Below are 23,189 nucleotides of genomic sequence, written 5' to 3' on the forward strand. Positions count from 1 at the left end.
AAGCCGGGAACCGGAAGTGAAGGCAGATTCCTTCCTTCGTCGCTGTTACCGCCGCCATACGCTTTCGCCTTGCTCAGGTAAGCTTTGGCCTTCGGCACCATCCGCCTCCATCTGCGTTTCTCTGCGGCCATCCTGTCGCACGGCCTCCTGATAACCCTTGTACAGGCTATGGTCTGGTCGCTGGAGTCTGATTGGGTTGTTACTTCCATCACTTGCATCCCTCGAGATCAAGAAACTTCGGGGGGAGGTAGGGAAGCCAGGGGGGCCCCATCCAAGATGGTGGCCCCGGCGCCATTGTGCTTCCTTTGCTCCTCGCTCTTTCGGTGGGACCCTCGGTTACCTCAGAACCCAGCGACAGTGAGAGGCGGCGCTAGGTGTCTTCTGGTCCTGGGCATTTGCAGAGGGCGGGGCTCTTCTCACTTTCCCGCTTATCTCGGTCCGCGGTGGGAATGGAAGGAGTCCCGACTTGTGGGCCTAGTTGGACTTTTCTCACCACGGACTGCCCACTATTATCTGGAGTGTTTTCCAAATGTTTACCAGTGGTGTCGTTGTGTGTTTTCGGAAATGAGCTACACCTAGGAGTAACATAATGGTGATGGAAGGTCACTTGGTAAAGCTTCTGTTAGCCGGAACGAGGATACATCTTTCTTAATTATTGTGTTCTATTTTATTCATCGTATGATGGAGGAGTGGGTTTTTTCCCGGCCGAGCCATTTCTCTAGGCCTCTCTCTCCGTCATTAATACACAAGGATTTCTTAAGCTCCAGAAGGTTATCGAGGAGTGGGAGGCTGGAATGCTGCGAGAGGTGGTTGGCAGCCACATGATGTTTTCATTTTGAAAAGTGAGCGCTTTGCGTAATGACGACCGTAATCTATCACCCTTGACTGATGGCTGCTGTCGACACCTTGAGATTATAGGGAAAGCACAAGGTCTTCCGTTGAGGACTTTTCGTTTTGTCACTTTCATCTTCATTCTCCATTTTAAGTCATTAGTAGTATTCTGTTTTTCAGACGTGTATTTTTTTTTTCCTTGTTACTGTGACAGACCAGGAGTTTATAAGTCGGTTTTGCCCTTCCAACTTTCCGGTTTCTCCTTCTCCGATCCTATCTTTTTGGGGACTTATGTCCTAACCACTTCCCCTGGGCCCACTTTTCCCATTCCCAGTATTATGTTTGCCTTTCGCTTTTATGTCTTGTGCTTCTTTATTATTATTTTTTTTCCAGGTAAATGTTTCCTAGTTCAGGGAAAGTGGAAAGAGTGTGGGGATGGAAAAGATGGTGAAGGCTCTGCTCATGACTGATGAGTTTTCTCTTTTTTTTTCCCCAGCTCTTCTGTCAGAAACTGTTGTGTTTCTTTTCCTCTACTCTTCCTCAAGCCCCCACTTTCCAACTCTGTCTTCCCTTATTCTGCGTGAACTCATCCAGAGACCCCTCCCCTTCTCCCCCTGCCGGCTCAGTTATGGCAGAGAACGATGTGGACAATGAGCTCTTGGATTATGAAGATGATGAAGTGGAGACAGCAGCTGGGGGAGATGGGGCTGAGGCCCCTGCCAAGAAGGATGTCAAGGGCTCCTATGTCTCCATTCACAGCTCTGGCTTTCGTGACTTCCTGCTCAAGCCAGAGTTGCTCCGGGCCATTGTTGACTGTGGCTTTGAGCATCCATCAGAAGGTAAATTTTCTGTTGGGCATGGAGTATTCATTAGGCTCTTTAAGGATACAGGAAACCGTATGGTCATGGTCCCTCAGGTGATACAGACTTATATTCAGGATAGACCAGGAAATAAGTACCAAAAACTATTTTAGCAATAGAAGAGGTTTATATAAGTTGGTCTTTCATTCATGATAGCATGTAGGTGCTAGTGATCTAAAAGCAACTTAGAGGGGCTTTTTTTCTTGCCTGTTTTAAATTTTGTCTCTCTGACTTTTAGTTTAAAATTTCCAGAGAGGAGCTGGTTGGACCCTTGGGCCAGGCCAACTCTGGTCTCTGGAAACCTTTATGGCTGGCTTCTGGGTCATGTACCAAGTTCTTCATTTTGTTCAAGGTTGTTGCAGGGTTATGTGCCCCAAAGCATGATAATCTAAGTGTGAGAAATGGCTTGTGGCAGGCACTCAAAATTCATGGATTGCTGCAGATGAAGGAACATTCAGACAGAATCAGAAGCACCTAAGGCGTAATCGGTAGATGCAAGAGGGTTGTTAGCAGGGCTTTGGGCCCTGGATCTGGAAGAGGCTATGTTAGAAGGAACTGGGAAGGTCTGATTTGGGAATCACTTTGATTGAGGGGGCAGAGAGGTAGAAAGGGTCTGGAAATTGACAAGAACAACTTAAGAATTGAGTGGTGAGAAATGGGTTTGGCCTGGTGAAAAAGGTGGTGGAGTTCTTTGGAAACTAATTTATCTTTTTTTTCCCCTACTTCTAGTCCAGCATGAATGCATCCCTCAGGCCATCCTGGGAATGGATGTCCTATGCCAGGCCAAGTCAGGCATGGGAAAGACGGCGGTATTTGTGCTGGCTACACTGCAACAGCTGGAGCCAGTTACTGGGCAGGTACACTTGGGGAGAGTGCTGGGGAAGGCATTTTGGCTAGTAATGTTCAGGAAGGGTATTTTCGTCTCTGCTACATGGTGCATTCAGAGCCAGGAGTGCTTGTTGTTAAGATGACCTTTATCATCCTTGACAGATAGTCATGAGGATATTCTGTAGTAATCACGGGGTTAATGATTTAGATCCAGAATTGTAGTCACCTGTGATCTGCTGGGTGTGCTTTTGTGACATACCTGGTGAGGGGATATACTGTATGTGTGTCTCCATCTACTTCCCCCCAGGTGTCTGTACTGGTGATGTGTCACACTCGGGAGTTGGCTTTTCAGATCAGCAAGGAATATGAACGCTTCTCTAAGTACATGCCCAACGTCAAGGTAAGCCAGGGTAAAGAGACCTGGGGGAGTGAGGGTGTGGGGAGTTGGAGGCATTGGAGACTTGTTAGATCAGCAGTCTTCACATCCCACAGGTGTTAAATACCTATACACAAGTCTCAGTTGCATGTAGTACGTAGTAAGTTTCTGCAACTTAGGTGTATAAGAGGTTTATATTCTAGGGCTCATTTGGATATGCATTATACTTTCAGAGATGTTTGCTGTATTTTGATTTTGGAGAAGCTTTATAGTTTGCCTTGGTTTTTAACACGTTTTATAAATACGCTTGTGCATTGATATTCAGGGTGTGGTTCCCAGACCTGTGGTTTCAGTGTCATTTGGGAGCCTGTTGGAAATGTAGATTGCATGAGTTCCACTCTAGTCCTACCGAGTATGAATATGTGTTCTGACAAGATCCTCGGGTAATTGGAGTTTGAGAAGCATAAACATATGCTTGATGTATATAACTTTGTACCCTCCTTGGGTGAAAGAAAAACAGTATTTTTGTTCAGATTGTTGTAATTTTCCTCATAATTGATTTTTAATTTATATGTAGAACTAGGAATGTGTGAGTAATAGCCCTAGACTAAAAGTAATTTGTTTAAAACCAAAGTAGTAAAAGTAGTATCTGTGCCTGGTAAAAGTGCATAGGTAATCCAGAGGGCCTTATAACGAAAAGATTTAAGTTCTGATGTTCTGTGAAACCAAGTATTCGGTGCTATTTTCTCAGTTTGTCAACTTAAAGGCCTTTTTGACTTTTTCGTGAAAGATTATTTAGCTTGTTTACACTTTTTCTCCTAGAATTTGAAAACTATTAATTTAAATTATCTAAGCATAGTCTGAAAGCTGGTGTGTGTGTTATGTATGTTTGTATTCTTATATTGTCAGTTTCATTGCGGTGTACTTTCTGTCCTTTTAGCAAGCAGTCTTGTTGGTAGGTTGATTCTATAAGTTGAAAACCAGGAAACCGTTTCCATTGTTAATGACTGTGGAAACATTTGTCATTGAGCTCAGTAGAGAGCTAGGATTGCACTTCTTCCTCTATAGGTCTGACTCATCACCTTGTGGACTCAAAAGAGGATGGTCTTGGTGTCAAGATCAAATATAAATTGTCCTGATATAGTCTTACTTTTCTTTCTTTTGCTCAAAATTATGCTTCAGTGATTTGTTTAAGACATTGGGCTAGTTCTACAGAATGTCTTACCTCTGAGTTTGTCTGGTTACTCCCTTGTGTTGTTTTAACTTGTTTTTCCCTCCCAGTGTTTCCTATAAACTGAGCTTTCTTGCTTTCTTTCACTCTTTCTCTCTCTCTCCCTCTCTCCCTTCCTTCCTCCCTTTGCCGTGCCACTCAGCATGTGGGAGCTGAGTTCCCTGATAGGGATCGAACCTGCGCTCCCTGCATAGGAAGCGTGGCTTCTTGACCACTGGACTGCCAGGGAATCCCTAAACTGAAATTTATATTTGAAAGCTTAACTGGTTCAAGTTGAACATTTTTGGCAAGAATTCTTCATAGATGATGCTATGTATCTCCTGTTTTGTTGCAAACCTGCCTGTCCCACAGTTAATGGTTTTAGATTTACCCTAGAATTAGGGTCCTGTCAGTCTGATCTTTCCCCCTTGAAACTAAAAAGCAGTTTTGGTGCTATTTGAGAGGGTATTAAGGCCCAGATCCTCAACAACCATTCCCCTAATGGTTTTAACATGGAGTAGTATATTTAGCCTGAATCAGTAATCTCATAGGGTTTATGCAAAGGAGTTTAAAAATCTGGGGTCATTTAGGAAAACTTGATGTCCATGAGCTTTTTTTGGTACTTGACACTGGTGATTTCTTGCCATCCTCATTTTTACAGTGAAGCCTGGCCTTGGGGAAGGAAGATTGTTAGATTAAGTCAGAAGAACTAAGTGCTGGTCCTCACTGCCTCGATCAGCCATGTAATTTAGGGCAGGTCACTTTTGTTTCTTAGCTTTAATGTTTGGGGTATATAATAATTTTAGATTAGGTGATCTCCTATGTTCCTTTTAGCTCTGAAGTGTTCTAAGACTTGGTTTAGAGTAAACTGAAAGGATGGGAACCTTGGGGAGGTTGAATTCTTTCCTTCCTCGTGAGATGATACTCTTTTCTCCTGGATTGGCAGGTCGCAGTGTTTTTTGGTGGTCTGTCTATCAAGAAAGATGAAGAGGTGCTGAAGAAGAACTGCCCGCATATCGTCGTGGGGACCCCTGGCCGCATCCTAGCCCTGGCTCGAAATAAGAGCCTCAATCTCAAACACATTAAACACTTTATCTTGGATGAATGCGATAAGATGCTTGAACAGCTCGGTGAGTAGCAGTGCTGGGACTGGGCTAGTGATCTGGGAGTTGCCTTTTGGAGCCAAATGATGTTTATTTGATACTGGAGCACTTCAGTGCCAGGACGACTCTTAATCTATCACCCATGACTGATGGCTCTGGCTTCCCTGGTCAGTCTTTGTTAGGCTTTTTAAGCATCCTTAGTGATCAAGGAGGAGGGTGTTACGTTCTTTCTTTTGGTGATGTTTATCTTTGAGAGAAGGGACTTTGCTGATGTTGGATATTAGTCACACCACCATTCTCCTTTGTAAAACCCTATAGTGGGTGTCATAGGGGAGAAACTTGAGCTGGACGAGGAGACAGTCTACTCTTTTGGCATGCTCAGCTCAGCATATATTGTCAGAATTTATAGCTGAATAGATCTCTAGACTTAAGTTCTGGAATTAATGTGGAGGGTGTTTGTGGGAGTTTGTGTGGTGTGGTATTCTGGTGTGCTGAGTGGGGTTAAGTAAGGAAAATGTTTTGTAAGAACTCAAATTTGGTGAATGAGAGAGTAGGGATCGACATAGCCCCAGGGATAAGTCATTCCAAATGATCTTTGGCTATTCTAGATGGCGAGCTATAAGGTGGGCTCCAAGTAGAGATGTCATATTTGCCTGACTGGATAGGACAGTGTGATCCAGAGGAAGCATGGAATGGACTCTGACAGCTGGAATGTAATAGGTGCGCGATATTTGTAGACAGTTGGAGCTTGGGGAGAGAGGATTAGGGAGAAGGGCCTTCCTTGTAAAGCATTTTTCAGAGGACTTATCTTTGTGAGCCTCTGCAGTGGGCTTTATCCCCATGTTTTAGTTGTGGGCTTTGGGGTTTCATCTAATTTCTTGTGTGGTTAAAATACACAGCTGGAACCTGGTCCCAAATCCATTGTTCTTTCCACTGTGTTATTACTATGGATATGATTATATGGTGGTTGGAGAAAATAGAGTAGAGAGAGGCCTGAGGCAAATCTTCCCCTGAACCAAGACTCTTGCTTACCAACAGTCTTTACCTCATTGGTACGCCTGTTTCTGGTCTTTGTTTACGATATATGCTTCTCTTCTACTATAGTTCCTTTTTCTTGTAGACATGCGTCGGGATGTCCAGGAAATTTTTCGCATGACCCCCCATGAGAAGCAGGTCATGATGTTCAGTGCTACCTTGAGCAAAGAGATTCGCCCAGTCTGCCGCAAGTTCATGCAAGACGTAAATACCCTTCTACCTTCTCTCCCTCCACTCCCCGCCCGCTGCCTCCTCCCCCTCCGCGCCCTCTTCCTCCAGACTCCCTTGTCCTTCGAGCGCCAAGAAGGGGGCACATGCCTATTTGGGAGTGATGACTCCTTGAAGAGACACACAGAGGCAGAGACAGTTAGTGTTAGGGTCTGCGCGGGCGCCAGGGAAACTCCGGAAGACTTGGTCGGGTTAACGTGAGAGCGGGAAGTGTTCGACTTTTTTTTTTTAATCACAGCATTTTTGAACCTCTTCTCCCTTTTGGGGGAGGGCAGGATTTTCTGCCCTACCACCCACCCATCGTCTCCTACATACTCCCTACAGCCACGCACCCTCAAGGTGGCATCGAGCATACAACCGGAGCCTTCTGCTCCCCAAACTCATAATGTCCCGGTGGCAGGAGAGCAAGAGAGGGACAGACAGATGGCAGGGCATGTCCAAAAGAAGAGCAAACAGCACAGATGAATCCGCTTCCTCCCCACCTCCAGGGGTGGGGGCCTTTGGCACCTCAATCCCCGAGTCCATACTCCTTCCCACCCGTACCTCCTCGCACCCATCCGGAACCTTGGTTGATGTGAGCCGGCAGCAGAGAAGCACCGTGGCGCGGCGGGGGAATGCGGACGGCACCCGGCGGTGGATGGCGGCAGCGGAGGCCGCGGGGAACCTGACCAGGAAGCCGAGGACCAAACCAGCCTCTTTTTCCGTTCCCGGTTTTTTTCCTGAACCCAAGGCGTGCCGTGTTCCCTGTTTCCCTCCATTTGTGTTGGTGGGGAGGGGTGCTCTGAATGGGGTGGTAGATTTTTTTTCATTTTTTAAACACTTTTTTTTTTTAATACTTAGAGGGATATGGGAAAGGTAAAGTGAGGAGCTCCACTTGGATGTAACCAGGTGGGTGCTAGGGTTTGGGGCTAGGCGGGGCCATTGTATAAGCAGTGGAGTGTGTTCTTTCCCTCCCTGCTCTGCTCCTTCCCATGGGACCAAAACTCCTCAGCTGTACTTGGGGCTCAGATTAGATCTGAAAGAAGCCATGGAACTTCTCTTTAGAAAGCCTACCTTTGCTAGTCTGACTTCTGAGATTGGGCTTCTGGTTTTCTCCCATGACACACACATCCTTTCCCGAAATCTTGGACCCTGGGGTTTTATGTTAACTATGTCTTCAAGTTAGTGAAGAGTGCTAGGAAAGTTGGGCTTTGGAGTTGAGTCTTGTGTCAATTTCCGCCTTTTTTTTTTTTAATGCTGCCTTCCTTCCCTTCAAGGGTTGTGTGTGTATATATGATTTGTTTTGTTTTTAAAGATGAGTGAATAACTGCTGCTCTGAATCTGCTTCTTAGCACTACTTATTGATACCTTCCACGTAACAGTATAGGTGGTTTGATTTTTAGTTGAGACCAGTCTTATTTAAAACTGTTTCCTTGTGGTCCGAGGGCAAGTTGTTGCTCATCTTGAGTAATTTTTGCTTCTCTTTTCATGGCATTTTGACTTATGTCCACTGAAGCATTCTGATCTTCCACCGTCCTAATGGGGATATGGAAGACATCCACCTTCGTAATGGGGATATGATTCTCGTAGTTGAGAGCATAAAATGGAGTAGTCCTTCTCCTCTCCCCGATATTAAACCAGCTCTGATGGAGTTATTCTGACCTCGAGTCACTGTTTCCCATCATTTCCCAGGTGTTTGGATCATGTTCTCTCTTGGAGAATCACCTCCCATTGTTTTCTTTCCTCCACCACCTCCATTTGAGGTAATGGCATCTTGCCATTGGGTGGTTGTACTGTGTCTTTTCCTCCCTGCAAAGTTTCTTTCCCGTGAAAATTTTCAGTTGGAAAATCTTAAAACTCAACTGATAGGAAGGGAATTAGATCAACTGTGGAAAAGACCACATTAATATGTGGGTATTTTTGGGGGTGGGGTTGGGTTTCCAATCTCCTCTCTTCTCCCCATCCCGCCATGGGGTGTATTGGAGATCAACTTCCTCCACCCCCCCAGGTTTAACCCCCCCACTCTGCCCTCCTCCCGTTCCCCACCCCTTCCCTCCCCCCTCCCCCCCAGCCAATGGAGATCTTCGTGGATGATGAGACGAAGCTGACGCTGCATGGGTTGCAGCAGTACTACGTGAAACTGAAGGACAACGAGAAGAACCGGAAGCTCTTTGACCTTCTGGATGTCCTTGAATTCAACCAGGTCAGTTGTTCAAGGTCCAGTAGGGAGAATGAGCACGTCTCCAGCTGTTGCAGGAACCTCTATAATATATCCTTTTATTGAGGAAACCATGTGTGTCGTGAAAGAGAATGGTGGAGAAATTCTCTTAAATGAAAATTCTATTAAATGAGAGAAAAATGTCTTTTGGTGGCACTGAGCGTGAGCAAGGTGGGAACTGCTTTTCTGTTCCATGGCTGGCATAGATATTCAACAAAATAAAGCTCAAATTATAAAATCCTTGAAGAGTTTTAATAAGGTGGTGAAAGTCCAGAAATACATTAGACCTGTTCGATTCTTAAGTTTTGTTTCTTGTACTACTTAACTGAGGGAGAAGTGTTCCATCACTTTACCTGTGGTGTGATTTGCTTGCACTAAAAACTACTTTCTAGAATTAGGGTAAGTTCTTATTTTTGACGTTTTGGTGAGTCGGAATATCGGTCGTGGTCTTCCCAGAGTTTAGTTCAAATTTTTAGCACTCGTGAGGTGGCTTCATCCTTGTCTCCTAATACGTCTGGTAATTTTAGTTACTGTTTTCCATACCTTCTCTGCAGCATGTCTGTCTGCTCAGGAAAAATCAGAGCCAAGAGGGAAAGGCTAAGTAATATTTAGAGCAGAAGAGGAAATACGTGATGGGGACTAAGAGGAGTTCTTTTAGAAGAGTGTAATTACTGAAAACTCTTGCACGTAATCTCTCTCACACACACCCACATGGACGCACATCCCCTCCAATCTTATATGTACACACACACACACACAGGTGGTGATATTTGTGAAGTCTGTGCAGCGTTGCATTGCCCTGGCCCAGCTCCTGGTGGAGCAGAACTTCCCAGCTATTGCCATCCACCGTGGGATGCCTCAGGAGGAGAGGTGAGTCAGAGATGGGGAAGGTGCTTTGTGTCCTTGCGAGGAAGAGACCCTTGAGAGCAAGGAATCTCAACATTTTTCTGCTTTCCTTTCTCACAAAGGCTTTCTCGGTATCAGCAGTTTAAAGATTTTCAACGACGAATTCTTGTGGCTACCAACCTGTTTGGCCGAGGCATGGACATCGAGCGGGTGAACATTGCCTTTAACTACGACATGCCTGAGGATTCTGACACATACCTGCATCGGGTAAGCCCCACACCCGGAAGGTATCCTAGTGTCCTCTCCCACCCCCTTAGTTTCTTTATCTTTTCATACCATACATCTTCACCCCTCCTCTTGGGTGTCTTCCTTCTTTGGGGTCTACTAATTCTATCATCTGTGTCCTTCCAGGTGGCCAGAGCAGGCCGGTTTGGCACCAAGGGCTTGGCCATCACGTTTGTGTCAGATGAGAATGATGCCAAGATTCTCAATGATGTGCAGGATCGCTTTGAAGTCAATATTAGTGAGCTGCCTGATGAGATAGACATCTCCTCCTACAGTGAGTAATGATCTCATGAAACTGGCTTCCCCAGTCCTTTAGGTTCTCCTTGTTCCTTGGAGGGTTTTTTCTTAAAGCTCCTGGTGCATAGTGGGCACTTGACAAACTTGTCATCTGTTTTTTCCCCTGCACCCCCATCTTGATGCCCTGTTGGGATGTTTGGTTGACCTCTTTATGGGGTCTCTTCTCATCACATTACTTCTCATCGAAGTATTTCTTTCTTTACCCCCAAATGTATCCTCTGACCTACACACTGCACGAACATCTGCATGTGTTTCGGGGCTGGGGGGCCTTTTCTACCAACCTAGCTTTTTCTTTTCCATACCTTATTCTAACTGCCATGTTTTTCTTCAGTTGAACAGACGCGGTAGAGAACTCCCCACCCATTCTGGAGTGTGACAGTCTGCTCCTCTTCAGGAGATGATGCCAGGCGTGGGGGTGAAGGAGACACTGCTGCCGCCTACCCTTGACGACCCCGTCCCCCACCCCATGGCTTCCTTCTTTTGCATCGCCACCACTCCTAAACCCCCATTTCCCTGATTTGTCAGAATTTTTTTTTAACAAAACTAAAAAACACATGTGTCTGTGGTGTCTGTAAGCGCTCCGTCCCTTTATTGGTTTTGGGGTGAGGCTATTTTAGGGCATAATCTGGAGTAAATTCCCATGGGGACTGTGTACACTGCTGTGGGGCGGAGGTCAGTAGGAGGTGGCAGACTGGGGGATGTTACTGAAAAGACTGCAGAGGCCGTGGCTTCGCACTACTTTGCAATTTCTGGCCCTTTGTGGTGGTTTCTTCCATTTCCTTAGTGGCCTGGGAGAGGCTGGGATGTTTCTGATCAAAGGGCTGGGAAGGGAGGGTAGTGTGCAGTATTTCCAGTGTAGGAGGGTGAAGTGGCAACTGGTGGAAAGCTTAGGTGTCTTCTCCCAGGCTCTCTCTGTGTCTCCTCATCTGTTCCTTCAGCTTCTGGATCTTGAGCACCAGGGCCTGGGCTTCCCAGGCCCCCTCTTGCCCTTCGAGCAGGGCCTGGTACAGCTCCAACTGCTGCTCCAGCAGCTCCTCAGCTTGGGCCAGCTCAGCTGTGGGGCGGGGCCAGGGGTCCTGGGAGAGGGGGGTGTTAGGAAAGAGCATCAGCCAGGGCAGGGGGCTGAGGTTCACCGCCTCCTTCCTGTTTTTCAGCACCATTAGTTTAAGGTCATCTGTATTGCGATGCCTGCAGTACACAAGATCTTAACAGCAGTACATCTGTATTGCTTCCTGTCTTAGGCATAGGCCTGGGGGGAGGGGGAAGTTAGAGATCACAGCCCAGGGGCTATAACTGGACTTCTGTGTGACCTATGGGAAGGGGAGAACTGGCTGTCCCAACCCGCCCTGAGAAATAATTAACTATTGGATGAGGGGAAATTCCTGTTCAAGGACTTCGTGGACTGTGCAGGGAGGGAGGGGTGTAGGTAGAGGGTGCCCTGAGGTCTGGAGTGGGGTGGGGGCAGGGAGAGTGCTGGGGAATTGCGGAACTAGGCAGCATGCTCTAGGGGTGGGGGTAGTGTCTGCACTCAGCTGGCCTGTGGTACAGGGTGAGATGGGAGGGGATTCCCTGCCCCCAGTACACATTTGCCCTCCACCCTCACTCTTGGTGCCACTTACCCTGGAAGGTGACATCTGCCCAGCGCCTGTGGAGCTAGTCTTTTCTGTCCTTGCCTTGGGGCCCTGGGAGCAGCACCTCCAGGAGCCCTGGAGTGTCGGCGGCCAGGGTGGCAGGAGGAGGCGACGGCAGCAACTTCGGGAAAGCCAGGGCAAAGGGAGAACCATGGCTGGGGAGGCAAGGAGCTGTCTGAGCCACCCAACAGCCACCAGGAACTGGCTCCCTCCGGGCTGTGGCCTCGCTTCAGTGCCTGGCCCTGCCCCTGCCCTGCTCTACTGCACCTGCCCGCCTCCTAACTTGGCCCCAAACAGAGTCCAGGAACTCATGTTCCCTGGTGTGGGAATGCTCCTGCCAGTTTAGGCAGAACTTGCTTTAGAACCCTGGTCCCCAGCCTACTGCATGTCTTGTGTCTGTTTTTCTTAGCACTGTGTGTTTTCTCACTCCTCTCAGATCTGCAAGGTAGGAATTGCATTACTGGTGGGCAGATGAGGAAATGGTCAGAGAATTTCGTTCAGCACTCAATTCAGTAAGTATGGGCTGGGGCCTGCTCTGGGCCGGATGTGCTCAAGGCTCCACAGCTGGTTGGTGGAAAAGCCAGGAAGATTCACCCCCAGGTCTACCTGACTTGAAAACTCATACCCATTGACCTGGCTCAAGTATTGCTTCTCCCTCTGTTTCCCTTTCCTCTTCTTGCTGGCCCAGAGGGACCTTTTTCCTTGTCCCTGTTGTACATTGCACATCTTCAGTGTTTGCCTTCTCTGGTAAGTCTGGGCACTATACACTGGTACCGGTTTCAAGCTTTGTTGAACTGGTGAGCCCTCCCATCAAACCATGGAGGACATCACACTGAATTCGGAGGGAAGATGGCCTCTTCCATGGTGTGGGGGTCCAGGAACCAGAGAGGAAGACCTTCCTGCAGGTCAATCGTTTTTGAACTTGAAGGGCTGAAGCACCTTTAGATGAGGTCAGAGACCTCATGTTCCCCATTAGCTGGCAGGTTCCCATTTTTCAGTAGAAAAAGAGAATCCCTGTAAAATTTTGGAGGAGAGAAGCTTTCCTTCTTGTCTCTCGGTGATAGGGTTATACATGGTTCATTTTTGAACTGCAGTGTATGCACAGGCTAAAGTCCTACTTATTGGGACATAAGAGGCCCAAACTACTGTTGTTACAGTTAAGGGAAACTAGTATACGATTAAACAGCCCACAACATTCAACATTGAAGTGAAACTAACCACATTTATAAATTAAAAGCAAGATTAGCAGCTGTTAAGAAAATAAAACTTGTGTAAGACCATCTAAATGATGCACGAATAATGAAGTATCCTTCCTGAAAATTAGACATTTCAACCATCTGAGGGTTTTAAAATTTTATTTTTTATTTTTTTATTTATTCATTTGGCTGTGCTGGGTCTTACTTGAGGCATGTGGGATCTTAGTTGCGGCATGCAGGATTCAGTTCCCCGACCAGGGATTGAACCTGGGCCCCTTGCGTTGGGAGCATGGAGTCTTAACCACTGGACCACCAGGGAGGTCCCAACCATCTGAGTTTCTATTTCAGGTTATGAACTCCAAAATGGACTAACATCCAATAACTTGCAGTGTGCAGTCCTAAGTCGTGAATTATAATAGAGTCTGTGGATTTGGCTTTGTTCGTCTGTGAGAACTAAAGAAAAAGCTGGTATTTGGATCAGTTCAAATCTATTGGATGAGCTGTGGATCTCATAGTCATGGAAATGAAGGGATGAAGATAGATAAATGTAAACCTGGATTGTTACTGTGTATATTTATTTTTGTTATTCCTGTATCTAATAGTCTTTCTTTATATAAAAGTTTTACTTGGGGCTTCCCTGGTGGCGCAGTGGTTGGGAGTCCGCCTGCCGATGCAGGGGACACGAGTTCGTGCCCCGGTCCGGGAGGATCCCACGTGCCGCAGAGCGGCTGGGCCCGTGGGCCATGGCCACTGAGCCTGCCCGTCCGGAGCCTGTGCTCCGCAGCGGGAGAGGCCACAGCAGTGAGAGGCCCGCGTACCGCAAAAGGGAAAAAAAAAAAAAAAAAAAAAAGTTTTACTTATGTCTAGTAGTAGTTTTTAAATTATTTTTATTTATTTATTTTTGGCTGCATTGAGTCTTCGTTGCTGTGAGTGGGCTTTTTTCTAGTTGCAGCGAGCAGGGGCTACTCTTTGTTGCTGCGTGTGGGCTTCTCATTGCAGTGGCTTCTCTTTTGCGGAGCATGGGCTCTAGGCGCGTGAGCTTCAGTAGTTGTGGCACGTGGGCTCAGTAGTTGTGGCTCTTGGGCTCTAGAGCGCAGGCTCAGTAGTTGTAATGCATGGGCTTAGTTGCTCTGTGGCATATGGGATCTTCCCGGACCAGGGCTTGAAACTGTGTCGCCTGCATTGGCAGGAGGATTCTTAACCACTGCACCACCAGGGAAGCCCTGCATTTATTTTAAATGAAAAAAATTTTATTGAGGTATAGTTGATTTACAATATTATGTTAGTTTCAGGTGTACAACATAGTGATCCATAATTTTTACAGATTATACTCAATTTAAAGTTGTTACAAAGTAACGGCTATTTTTCCTTTGCTGTATAATACATCCTCGTAGCTTGTTTATTTTATATATAGTAGTTTGTACCTCTTATTCCCTTACCCCTATCTTGCCCCTCCCCGTTTCCCTCTCTGCATTGGTAGCCACTAGTTTGTTTCTATACCTGCTGTTTCTGTTTTGCTATATTCATTCGTTTTATTTTTTAAATTCTACATATAAGTGATAACATACAGTATTTGTCTTTCTCTGACTTATTTCACTAAACATAATACCCTCCAGGGTCATCCATGTTGTTGTAAATGGCAAATTTTCATTCTTTTTAATGACTGAATAGTATTCCATTCATCTGTTGAATGAACACTTAGCTTGCTTCCATATCTTGGCAATTGTAAATAGTGATGCTATGAACATTGGGGTGCATGTATCTTTTTGAATTAGTGTTTTCATTTTCTTTTTTTTTTTTTTAAATTGGAGTATAGTTGCTTTACAATGTTGTGTTAGTTTCTGCTGTACAGCAAAGTGAATCAGCCACATGTATATATATCCCCTATTCCTTGGATTTCCTTCCCATTTAGGTCACCACAGAGCATTGAGTGTTTTCATCTTCTTTTTTAAAAAACATAATTAATTTGGTTGCACTGGGTCTTAGTTGCGGCAGGCAGGCTCCTTAGTTTCGGCTCACAGGCTCCTTAGTTGTGGCACACGGGCTCCCCAGTTGTGGCATGCATGTGGGATCTAGTTCCCTGACCAGGGATCAAACCCGGACCCCCTGCATTGGGAGCTCGGAGTCTTATCCACTGTGCCACCAGGGAAGTCCCCATATGGTAGTTCTATTTTTAGCTTTTTGAGGAAACTCCATACTCTTTTCCACAGTGGCTGTACCAATTTACATTCCCATCAACAGCATACAAGTGTTCCCTTCTCTCCACATCCTCACTAACATTAGCTATTGACTTTTTAAAAAACATTTATTTATTTGTTTATTTACTTTTGGTTGCGTTGGGTCTTCGTTGCTGCGTGCGGGCTTTCTCTGGTTGTGGCGAGCGGGGCGCTACTCTTCATTGCAGTGCGCGGGCTTCTCATTGCGGTGGCTTCTCTTGTTGCAGAGCACGGGCTATAGAGCACAGGCTCAGTAGTTGTGGCGCATGGGCTTTGTTGCTCCACGGCATGTGGAATCTTCCCTGACCAGGGCACGAACCTGTGTCTCCTGCATTGGCAGGCGGATTCTTAGACCCTGCGCCACCAGGGAAGCCCTGTTGACTTTTTTTTTTTAATTATTTATTTAATTAATTATTTATTTTTGGCTGTGTTGGGTCTTCGTTTCTGTGCAAGGGCTTTCTCCAGTTGCGGCAAGCGGGGTCACTCTTCATCGTGGTGCGCGGGCCTCTCATTATCGTGGCCTCTCTTGTTGCGGAGCACAGGCTCCAAACGCGCAGGCTCAGTAGTTGTGGCTCACGGGCCTAGTTGCTCTGCGGCATGTGGAATTTTCCCAGACCAGGGCTCGAACACATGTCCCCTACATTGGCAGGCAGATTCTCAACCACTGCGCCACCAGGGAAGACCTTGACTTTTTTTTTTTTTTTTTGCGGTACGCGGGCCTCTCACCGTTGTGGCCTCTCCCGTTGTGGAGCACAGGCTCCGGACGCGGAGGCTCAGCGGCTATGGCTCACAGGCGCAGCCGCTCTGCGGCATGTGGAATCTTCCCGGACCGGGGCACGAACCCGTGTCCCCTGAATCGGCAGGCGGACTCTCAACCACTGCGCCACCAGGGAAGGACCCCCTTGACTTTTTGATAATAGTTATTTTGACAGGTATGAGGTGATAGCTCATGGTGGTTTTGATTTGCATTTCTCTTATGATTAGCAGTGTTGAACATCTTTTCATGTGCCTGTTGGCCATCTGTATGTCTTCTTTAGAAAAATGTCTATTCAGGTCTTCTGACCATTTTTTAATTGGGTTGTTTGTTTTTTTGATGTTGAGTTGTATGAGCTGTTTATGTTTTATATATTAACCCCTTATCGGTCATATCAATATTTTCTCCCATTCGTTAGTTTGTCTTTTTATTTTGTTGATGGTTTCATTTCCTCTGCAAAAGCTTATGAATTTTGGACTTCCCTGGTGGCGCAGTGGTTAAGAATCTGCCTGCCAATGCAGGGGACATGGGTTCGAGCCCTGGTCTGGGAAGATCCCACATGCTGCAGAGGAACTAAGTTCGTGTGCCACTACTACTGAGCCTGGGCTCTAGAGCCCGTGAACTACAACTACTGAGCCTATGTGCCACAACTACTGAAGCCCACACACCTAGAGTCCGTGCTCCACAACAGGAGAAACCACCTCAAAGAGAAGCCCGTGCACCACAACGAAGAGTAGCCCCCACTCGCCACAACTAGAGAATGCCCTCACATAGCAATGAAGACCCAATGCAGCCAAAAATAAATAAATAAATATTTTTTAAAAAAGCTTATGAGTTTTGGGACTTCCCTGGTGGTCCAGTGGCTAAGACTCTGTGTTCCCAATGCAGGGGGCCTGAGTTCGATCCCTGGTCGGGGAACTAGATCCCACATGCTGCAACTAAGTGTTCGCATGCTGCAGCTAAAGATCCCGCATGCTTCAACTAAAGATCCCGCATGCCACAATGAAGACTGAAGATCTGGCGTGCCGCAACTAAGACATGGCGCAGCTAAATAGATAAATAAATATTAAAAAAAAAAAAAGCTTATGAGTTTTGGGACCTGGCAGTCCAGTGGTTAGGACTCGTTGCTTTCAGTGCCACCACTCGGCGTGACCAAAAAAAAAAAAAAAAAGAGCTTATGAGAGTTTAGTTAGGTCCCACATGGTTACTTTTGCTTTTGTTTTGTTTCCTTTGCCTTAGGAGACAGATCTGAAAAAATATTGCTGCTATTTATGTCGGAGAGTGTTCTGCCTGTCTTCTCTTCTAGGAGTTTTATGGTTTCAGGTCTTACATTTAGGTCTTAAATCCATTTTGAGTTTATTTTTATGTATGGTATGAGGAAATTTTCTAATCTCATTCTTTTACATGTAGCTGTCAGTTTTCCCATCACCACTTGTTGAAGAGACTGTCTTTTTTCCATTGTATATTCTTGCCTCCTTAGTTGTAGATTAACTGACTAGATGTGTGAGTTTATTATGTGTCTGTTTTTGTGCCAGTACTATGCTCTTTTGATTACTGTAGCTTTGCAGAATAATCTGAAATGAGGGAGCATGATACTTCCAGCTTTGATCTTTTTTTTCAAGATTGCTTTGGCAGTTTCGGGTCTTTTGTGGTCCATATAAATTTTAGGATTATTTGTTCCAGTTCTGTGTGTCCCATAGATTTTGGATCATTGTGTTTTTGTTTCAATAGTCTCTAGGTATTTTTAAATTTCTCCTTTGATTTCTTCAGTGATCCATTAGCATGTTGTTTAGCTTCCATGTGTTTGTGTTTCTTGTAGATTTTTTCTTGTAGTTGATTTCTAGTCTCCTTTGTTGCCTCATTTTGGCTAACTTGCTGTTTTTGTTTCTATGTATCTGATAGATTGGTTACATTTCCTGATCTTGGAAAAGTGGCCTTTTGTAGGAGACATTATGCATCCCAGCTGTACACTCCTCTCTGGTTACCAGAGCTATATGCTCTAGGGGTGCCCCCTATGTGGGCTGTGTGAGTCCTTCTGTTGTGGTGGGCTTACTACTGTGGACCATCTAGTAGGCATGGCTGGCCCCTGGTCTGGTTGATTGCCAGGCCTTGCCTTGTGCAGAAGCTGATGGCTGCTGTTTGGCAGGGCTGGGTCATGAGGTAGCTTGTGTGGGATCCCAGGGGATCCTGGGGCTAAGCTGGCTCACTGGTGGGCAGATCCAGGTTCGGGGGGTATGGTTGTGGGTTCGGGTTCCCGGATCTAGTGTTGGTCTGCTGGTGAGTGGGACTGAATGTTGGGGTGGCTGGCTGAGGAGTCTAAGGTATCCCAAAGCTGGTGTTGGCCTGCTGGTGGGTGGGGCCGGGGCATGGGGGATCCCAGGACTTGTGCCCACTCACTGGGAGGTGGAGCTGGGTCCTGGGGTCTCTGATTGCGGGACCCTGGGGGTTCCAAAGCTGGTGTGAACTTGCTGGATGAGGCTGGATCTCAGGGCAGCAGGCTGATGGGCCCAAGGTGTCCCAGAGCAGGAGTTGACCTGCTGGTGGGCAGGGCTGGGGCTTAGGAAGTCCCGGGACTGGTGCCAGCCTGCTGGTGTGTTGGTTGGGTCCTGACAATGCAGGCTGCGGGGCTGTGTTGGTCCCTGGGCCAGTGTCCACCTGTTGGTGGGTGGGGTTGGGGTCCAGATGATCCCAGGGCTGGTGCCCACTCACCAGTGGGTGAAACTGGGCCCTGGGGCTAGTGCTGGCCCACTGGCAGGCAGAGCCAGGACCTGGGTTCTCTGGCTGCTGGGCCCAGGTATCCCAGAACTGGTGTTGTATTGCTGGTGGATGGCACTGAGGCCCAGCAGGACCTGGGGCTGGCATCGCCCTGCTGGTAGGTGGGCTGGGTCCTGCCCTGTCAGACTCGGGGCTGTGGTGGTCCTGGGGGTGGTATCCGTTCACTGGTGGGGGGAGTTGAGGTTTAGTGGGTTCTGGTGTTGGAGCCTACTGATTGGTATGTGAGGCTGGTCCCGAGGCTGGTATCGACTTGCTGGTGGATAGTGCTGGGGCCCAGAGTGTCCTGGGGCTGATGCCTGCCCAGTGATGGGTGGAGCTGGGTCCAGGGGTTTCGGGAAGCTGGGTCCAGGGCCCTGGGAATCTTAAGTCTAGTGCCTGTGCACTTGTGTGTGGGGCTGGCTCCTGGGCCCTTTGGTGGACAGGGCCATGTCTGAGGGTGGCTTTGAGCTCAAGGAGTTTAAGGCAGCCTGCCTGGGAGCCCACATCCCCTCAATCTCACCGCCACACCCCTCCCCCAACACGTAATGATCCTTTTGAGGTCTGTGCAGCGTTGCATTGCCCTGGCCCGCCTCCTAGTGGAGCAAAACTTCCCAGCCATTGCCATCCTCTGTGGGATGCCCCAGGAGGAGAGGTGAGTCAGAGATGAGGAAGATGTTTAGTGTCCTTGCGAGGAAAAGAGGCCATTAAAAGAAGGGACCTTCAACATTTTTCTGCTTTCCTTTCTCACAAAGGCTTTCTCAGTATCAACAGTTTAAAGATTTTCAACAGTGAATTCTTGTGGCCGAGGCATGGACATCGAGCGGGTGAACATTGACTTTAGAATTCCGACACCTGCCCCTGAATGTTCAACTTGTCAGCATTAGAGACCAATACTGGGCCCTGATATAGCACTGTCTCTTGAGTGACCAACTAGCTGCTAATTGACAAATTGACTTGCTTTCTGTCCCCTCTATCCTTGGAGGGCCAGAGGTTCATCTTCACTGGGACAGGCACCAATTCCATATACGGATCTTCTTTTCCGGTCCTCAGAACTTTAGCCAGCACCGCTACCTGGTGGCCATTGAAATTCCTGATGCACAGACTTGGAATTGCTCTTAGCAGGGTATCTGACCAGGGGCCAACTTCACAGTGAAGGAGGTGCAGGCTGGGCCATGACCATGAGATCCACTGGTCATATCACCGTTTGCACCACCCAGGGGCTGCCAGCCACACAGAATGCTGGACAGGCCTTCTGAAGATGCAACTAAAGCTCCATCTTTGAGGAAACATCTTGAAGGGATGGGGATAAATCTTTCTGGACGCAGTGTATTATTAAATCAGAGACCTTTATATAGTGCCATGTTCTCAATAGGAAAATAAGGTGGGTCCAGGACCAAGGTTTGGAAACAGGTGTCACCCCATTTACCATTACTTTCAATCACCCACGGGGGGGATTTTACACTTTCTGCCTTCACATCTCCACAGGGTTGGGGGTCCTGGTTCTCAAAAGGGGCACTTTTATAAGGTGTACCACAAGGATACCATGGAACTACACCTCTACACATTACTGTTGCCTCCAGAGAAGTTTGGACTCCATGTGCCCAGAGACCAGCAGGTAAGAAGAGGAGTTCCCTCTTCTCGAGGAAGGAGTAATTTACCCTAATCTGCAGAAAGGGGTGGAGCTACTACCACACAATGAGGGCAGGAGGAATCCATTCAGAAGTGGTGGTAGACTGGGCGCTTCCTGGTTCTCTCACGTTCCCTGTAATTTGAACAGACAAATGCAGCAACCCAGCCTGAGAAAGGCTGCTCAAGCTGCCATGACAGAATACCATCGGCTGGGATACTTAAAAACAGAAATTAATTTGTTCACAGTTCTGGAGCCTGGAAGTCCAAGATCAAGATGCCAGCAGGGTTAGTGTCTGGTGGGGCCTCTCTTCCTGGCTTGCAGACAGTGACCTCACAGCCTTTCCTCTGTGAGCACAGGGGAATTGAAAAAGGGAATGGAATTCCCTGGTGGTCCAGTGATTAGGACTCCATACTTTCACTGCCGAGGGCCCGGGTTTGATCCCTGGTCGGGGAACTAAGATCCCACAAGCCACTTGGCATGGCCAAAGCACCACCCCCACCAAAAAAAAAAGAAGAAAAGAAAAAACAAAAAGGCTATCTCTGGTGTCTCTTGCTCTTCTTTTTTTTTTTTTTTTTAATTATTTATTTATTTTTGGCTGTGTTGGGTCTTTGTTGCTGCACGCGGGCTTTCTCTAGTTGCAGCATGCAGGGGCTACTCCTCATTGCAGTGTGCGGGCTTCTCATCGCGGTGGCCTCTCTTGCTGCAGAGCACGGGCTCTAGGCAAGTGGGCCTCAGTAATTGTAGCGTGTGGGCTCAGTAGTTGTGGCTCACGGGCTCCAGAGCGCAGGCTCAGCAGTTGTGGGGCACGGGCCCAGCTGCTCCGCGGCACGTGGGATCCTCCCGGACCAGGGCTCGAACCCATGTGCCCTGCACTGGCAGGCGGATTCTCAACCATCGCGCCACCAGGGAAGCCCTCTTGCTCTTCTTATAAAGACACCAGTTCTAAAAAAGACACCAGTTCTATCATATTAGGGCTCCATCCTTAGGATCTTGTTTAGCCTTAATTACCTCCTTAAAGGCTCTATCTTCAAATAGAGTCTCATTGGTCTTTAGGTCTTCAACATAAGAATTTGGTTGGGAGGGATGTAATTAAGTCCAATAACAGAAGTATTTGATTTCCAGAGGCCCAGACCCATCAGGTGTGAAGGTTTGGGTCACACTCCCAGGTAAGGCACAGGACCCACGCTCCTGTGCTCTGAAATCTATGACAGCGTTTGTGCAGAGGCCCTGCTTCCCGTGGGCTGTTCCCAGACAGTAACTGGTCACAGCAGGGACACTATGGGAGACTCATTCCTGGGAGACATGGGACTCCTCTGATGACCAACTGTGACTTGAGGACTCCCTCTGGCCTTGCTTAACTTCGCTTAGATTGTTTTTGATGGTCTTGGAGAGTCCAGGAAAGCTCTCCTTCTGTTGATCACTTGCGATCAGAGTTGCATCTCGGTCTGCTGGCTCTCTCATCTTTTCTGGTTCCCTCTCCATATTCTCTCACAGATGTTTAATAAAATTCTGCTGAGTTTAATCCTATTTTGGCATTTGTTTCTTGGAGGACTGGGACTAACAAAATAATTTCCATCTGTATACCAACAATCTATTTATTTATTCCATCTTGTAAAATCCTTCTCTTTATCCAACTTCTACCAGCGTCTGTTCCATTTCGCTTGTTTCGTATTATCTCTTTGAGGTGATAGATGTTTGGTTTTTTAAAAATTGAAGTGTAGTTAAGTTACAATGCTGTGTTAGTTTCAAGTGTACAGCAAAGTGATTCAGTAAATACATATATATTGATATATATTTTCAGATTCTTTTCTATTACAGGTTATTACAAGATATTGAATATAATTCCTTGTGCTATTAGATCATTGTTTACCTATTTTATATATAGTAGTGTGTATATGTTAATCCCAAACTCCTTATTTATATCTCCCCCCACCCACTTTTGCCTTTGATAACCGGAAGTTTGTTTTCTATGTCATGAGTCTATTTCTGTTTTGTAAATAAGCTCATTTGTATCATTTTCTTAAGATTCCACATATAAGTGATATCATATGATATTTGTCTCCCTCTGTCTGACTAACTATAGATGTTTGTTGTTTTAAGCTGCTAAGGTTTAGAAGTAGTTTGATACACAGCAGTAGATAACTAACAAAGCTCTCTTAAGTCTCTATTACTCTATAGTTATTGCCTAAATCTGTTTTATCTCCTTTCACCTTGAAAATGTTATTTATACTCGCTTCCAATTCCTCTTTTCCTCTTCTTTTTTTTCCCTTTTTTTCCCTCTTCATTCTTTTACTTTTCTTTTCTCCTTCCCCCTTGCTTTCTTCCTTCTCTCCTCTCCTTCCTTTGTTCTTATTATCAGATGTTTCAAACATATAAAATAATACTATGTGGTTATACTGAAAACTGAAAGGAAGCATTATCTGTATATGCTAAAATTATAATGCCAAGGTATATGGAATAAAAGTAAAATAAAGGAAGAAAAGAAAGTGCCTGGGTGATTCTGCAAACAAGTAAGTGACTTTCAACTCCTATTTCCTTTCCTTAAGCTGAGTTTGTTTGTTTCTTTTTTGTTTGTTTCTTTTAAAAAAATATTTATTTATTTATCTGGCTGCGTCGTGTCTTAGTTGTGGCATGCGGGCTCTTTGTTGCGGCACGCAGCCTTCTCACTAGTTGTGGCACGTGGGCTCCAGAGCGTGAGGGCTCAGTAGTTGCAGTGTGTGGGCTCTCTAGTTGTGGCGCAGGCTCAGTAGTTGTAGCACGCTCAGTTGCCCTGTGGCACGTGGGATCCTAGTTCTCAGCCAGGGATTGAACGGGTGTCCCCTGCATTGGAAGGTGGATGCTTAACCACTGGACCACCAGGGAAGTCCCAAGCTGAGTTTGTTTCATTTTCAGAGTAAACACATCAGCTCCAT

The 23,189-nt window shown here is 46.6% G+C and overlaps 2 protein-coding genes and 2 non-coding genes across 5 annotated transcripts; 3 read left to right on the forward strand and 1 right to left on the reverse strand.

The window, feature by feature from the left end:
- Nucleotide 1: 1 nt before the first annotated feature.
- DDX39B (DExD-box helicase 39B) lies at nt 2-10,651 on the forward strand. 2 transcript variants are annotated; one of them, XM_032648103.1, is made up of 11 exons: nt 2-77; nt 1,328-1,670; nt 2,421-2,548; nt 2,827-2,919; nt 5,052-5,235; nt 6,329-6,447; nt 8,522-8,653; nt 9,429-9,538; nt 9,637-9,781; nt 9,926-10,073; nt 10,428-10,651. In XM_032648103.1, the coding sequence occupies exons 2-11, from the start codon at nt 1,460-1,462 to the stop codon at nt 10,442-10,444; spliced, it is 1,287 nt and encodes a 428-aa protein (XP_032503994.1). In that variant the 5' UTR covers nt 2-77; nt 1,328-1,459; the 3' UTR covers nt 10,445-10,651. The 2 variants fall into 2 exon arrangements, with proteins under 2 accessions (XP_032503994.1, XP_032503995.1); XM_032648104.1 differs by having other exon boundaries at nt 76-247.
- On the forward strand, nt 817-894 carry LOC116762960. The gene has a single exon (XR_004352386.1). It is a non-coding gene; the product is annotated as a small nucleolar RNA SNORD83 (small nucleolar RNA).
- On the forward strand, nt 5,287-5,363 carry LOC116762961. Its single transcript, XR_004352387.1, has one exon. It is a non-coding gene; the product is annotated as a small nucleolar RNA SNORD83 (small nucleolar RNA).
- Nucleotides 10,652-10,657: 6 nt separating the features above from the next.
- On the reverse strand, nt 10,658-11,953 carry MCCD1 (mitochondrial coiled-coil domain 1). Its single transcript, XM_032648112.1, has 2 exons — nt 11,716-11,953; nt 10,658-11,172 (listed from the first exon to the last, which is right to left on the reverse strand). The coding sequence occupies exons 1-2, from the start codon at nt 11,878-11,880 to the stop codon at nt 10,984-10,986; spliced, it is 354 nt and encodes a 117-aa protein (XP_032504003.1). The 5' UTR covers nt 11,881-11,953; the 3' UTR covers nt 10,658-10,983.
- Between the last annotated feature and the right edge of the window lie 11,236 nt (nt 11,954-23,189).

Source organism: Phocoena sinus, chromosome 11, assembly GCF_008692025.1.
Source record: "Phocoena sinus isolate mPhoSin1 chromosome 11, mPhoSin1.pri, whole genome shotgun sequence".
NCBI lineage: Eukaryota > Metazoa > Chordata > Mammalia > Artiodactyla > Phocoenidae > Phocoena > Phocoena sinus.

Excerpts from the sequence above, each read along its gene's own strand:
- DDX39B (XM_032648103.1), top strand. The coding sequence starts at position 1,460 with ATGGCAGAGAACGATGTGGACAATGAGCTCTTGGATTATGAAGATGAT. Across the intron at positions 1,671-2,420 it reads CTTTGAGCATCCATCAGAAG|TCCAGCATGAATGCATCCCT; the intron begins GTAAATTTTCTG and ends CCCTACTTCTAG. Across the intron at positions 9,539-9,636 it reads GGGATGCCTCAGGAGGAGAG|GCTTTCTCGGTATCAGCAGT; the intron begins GTGAGTCAGAGA and ends TTTCTCACAAAG.
- MCCD1 (XM_032648112.1), bottom strand. The coding sequence starts at position 11,880 with ATGGTTCTCCCTTTGCCCTGGCTTTCCCGAAGTTGCTGCCGTCGCCTC. Across the intron at positions 11,173-11,715 it reads GGCAGATGTCACCTTCCAGG|GACCCCTGGCCCCGCCCCAC; the intron begins GTAAGTGGCACC and ends CCCCTCTCCCAG.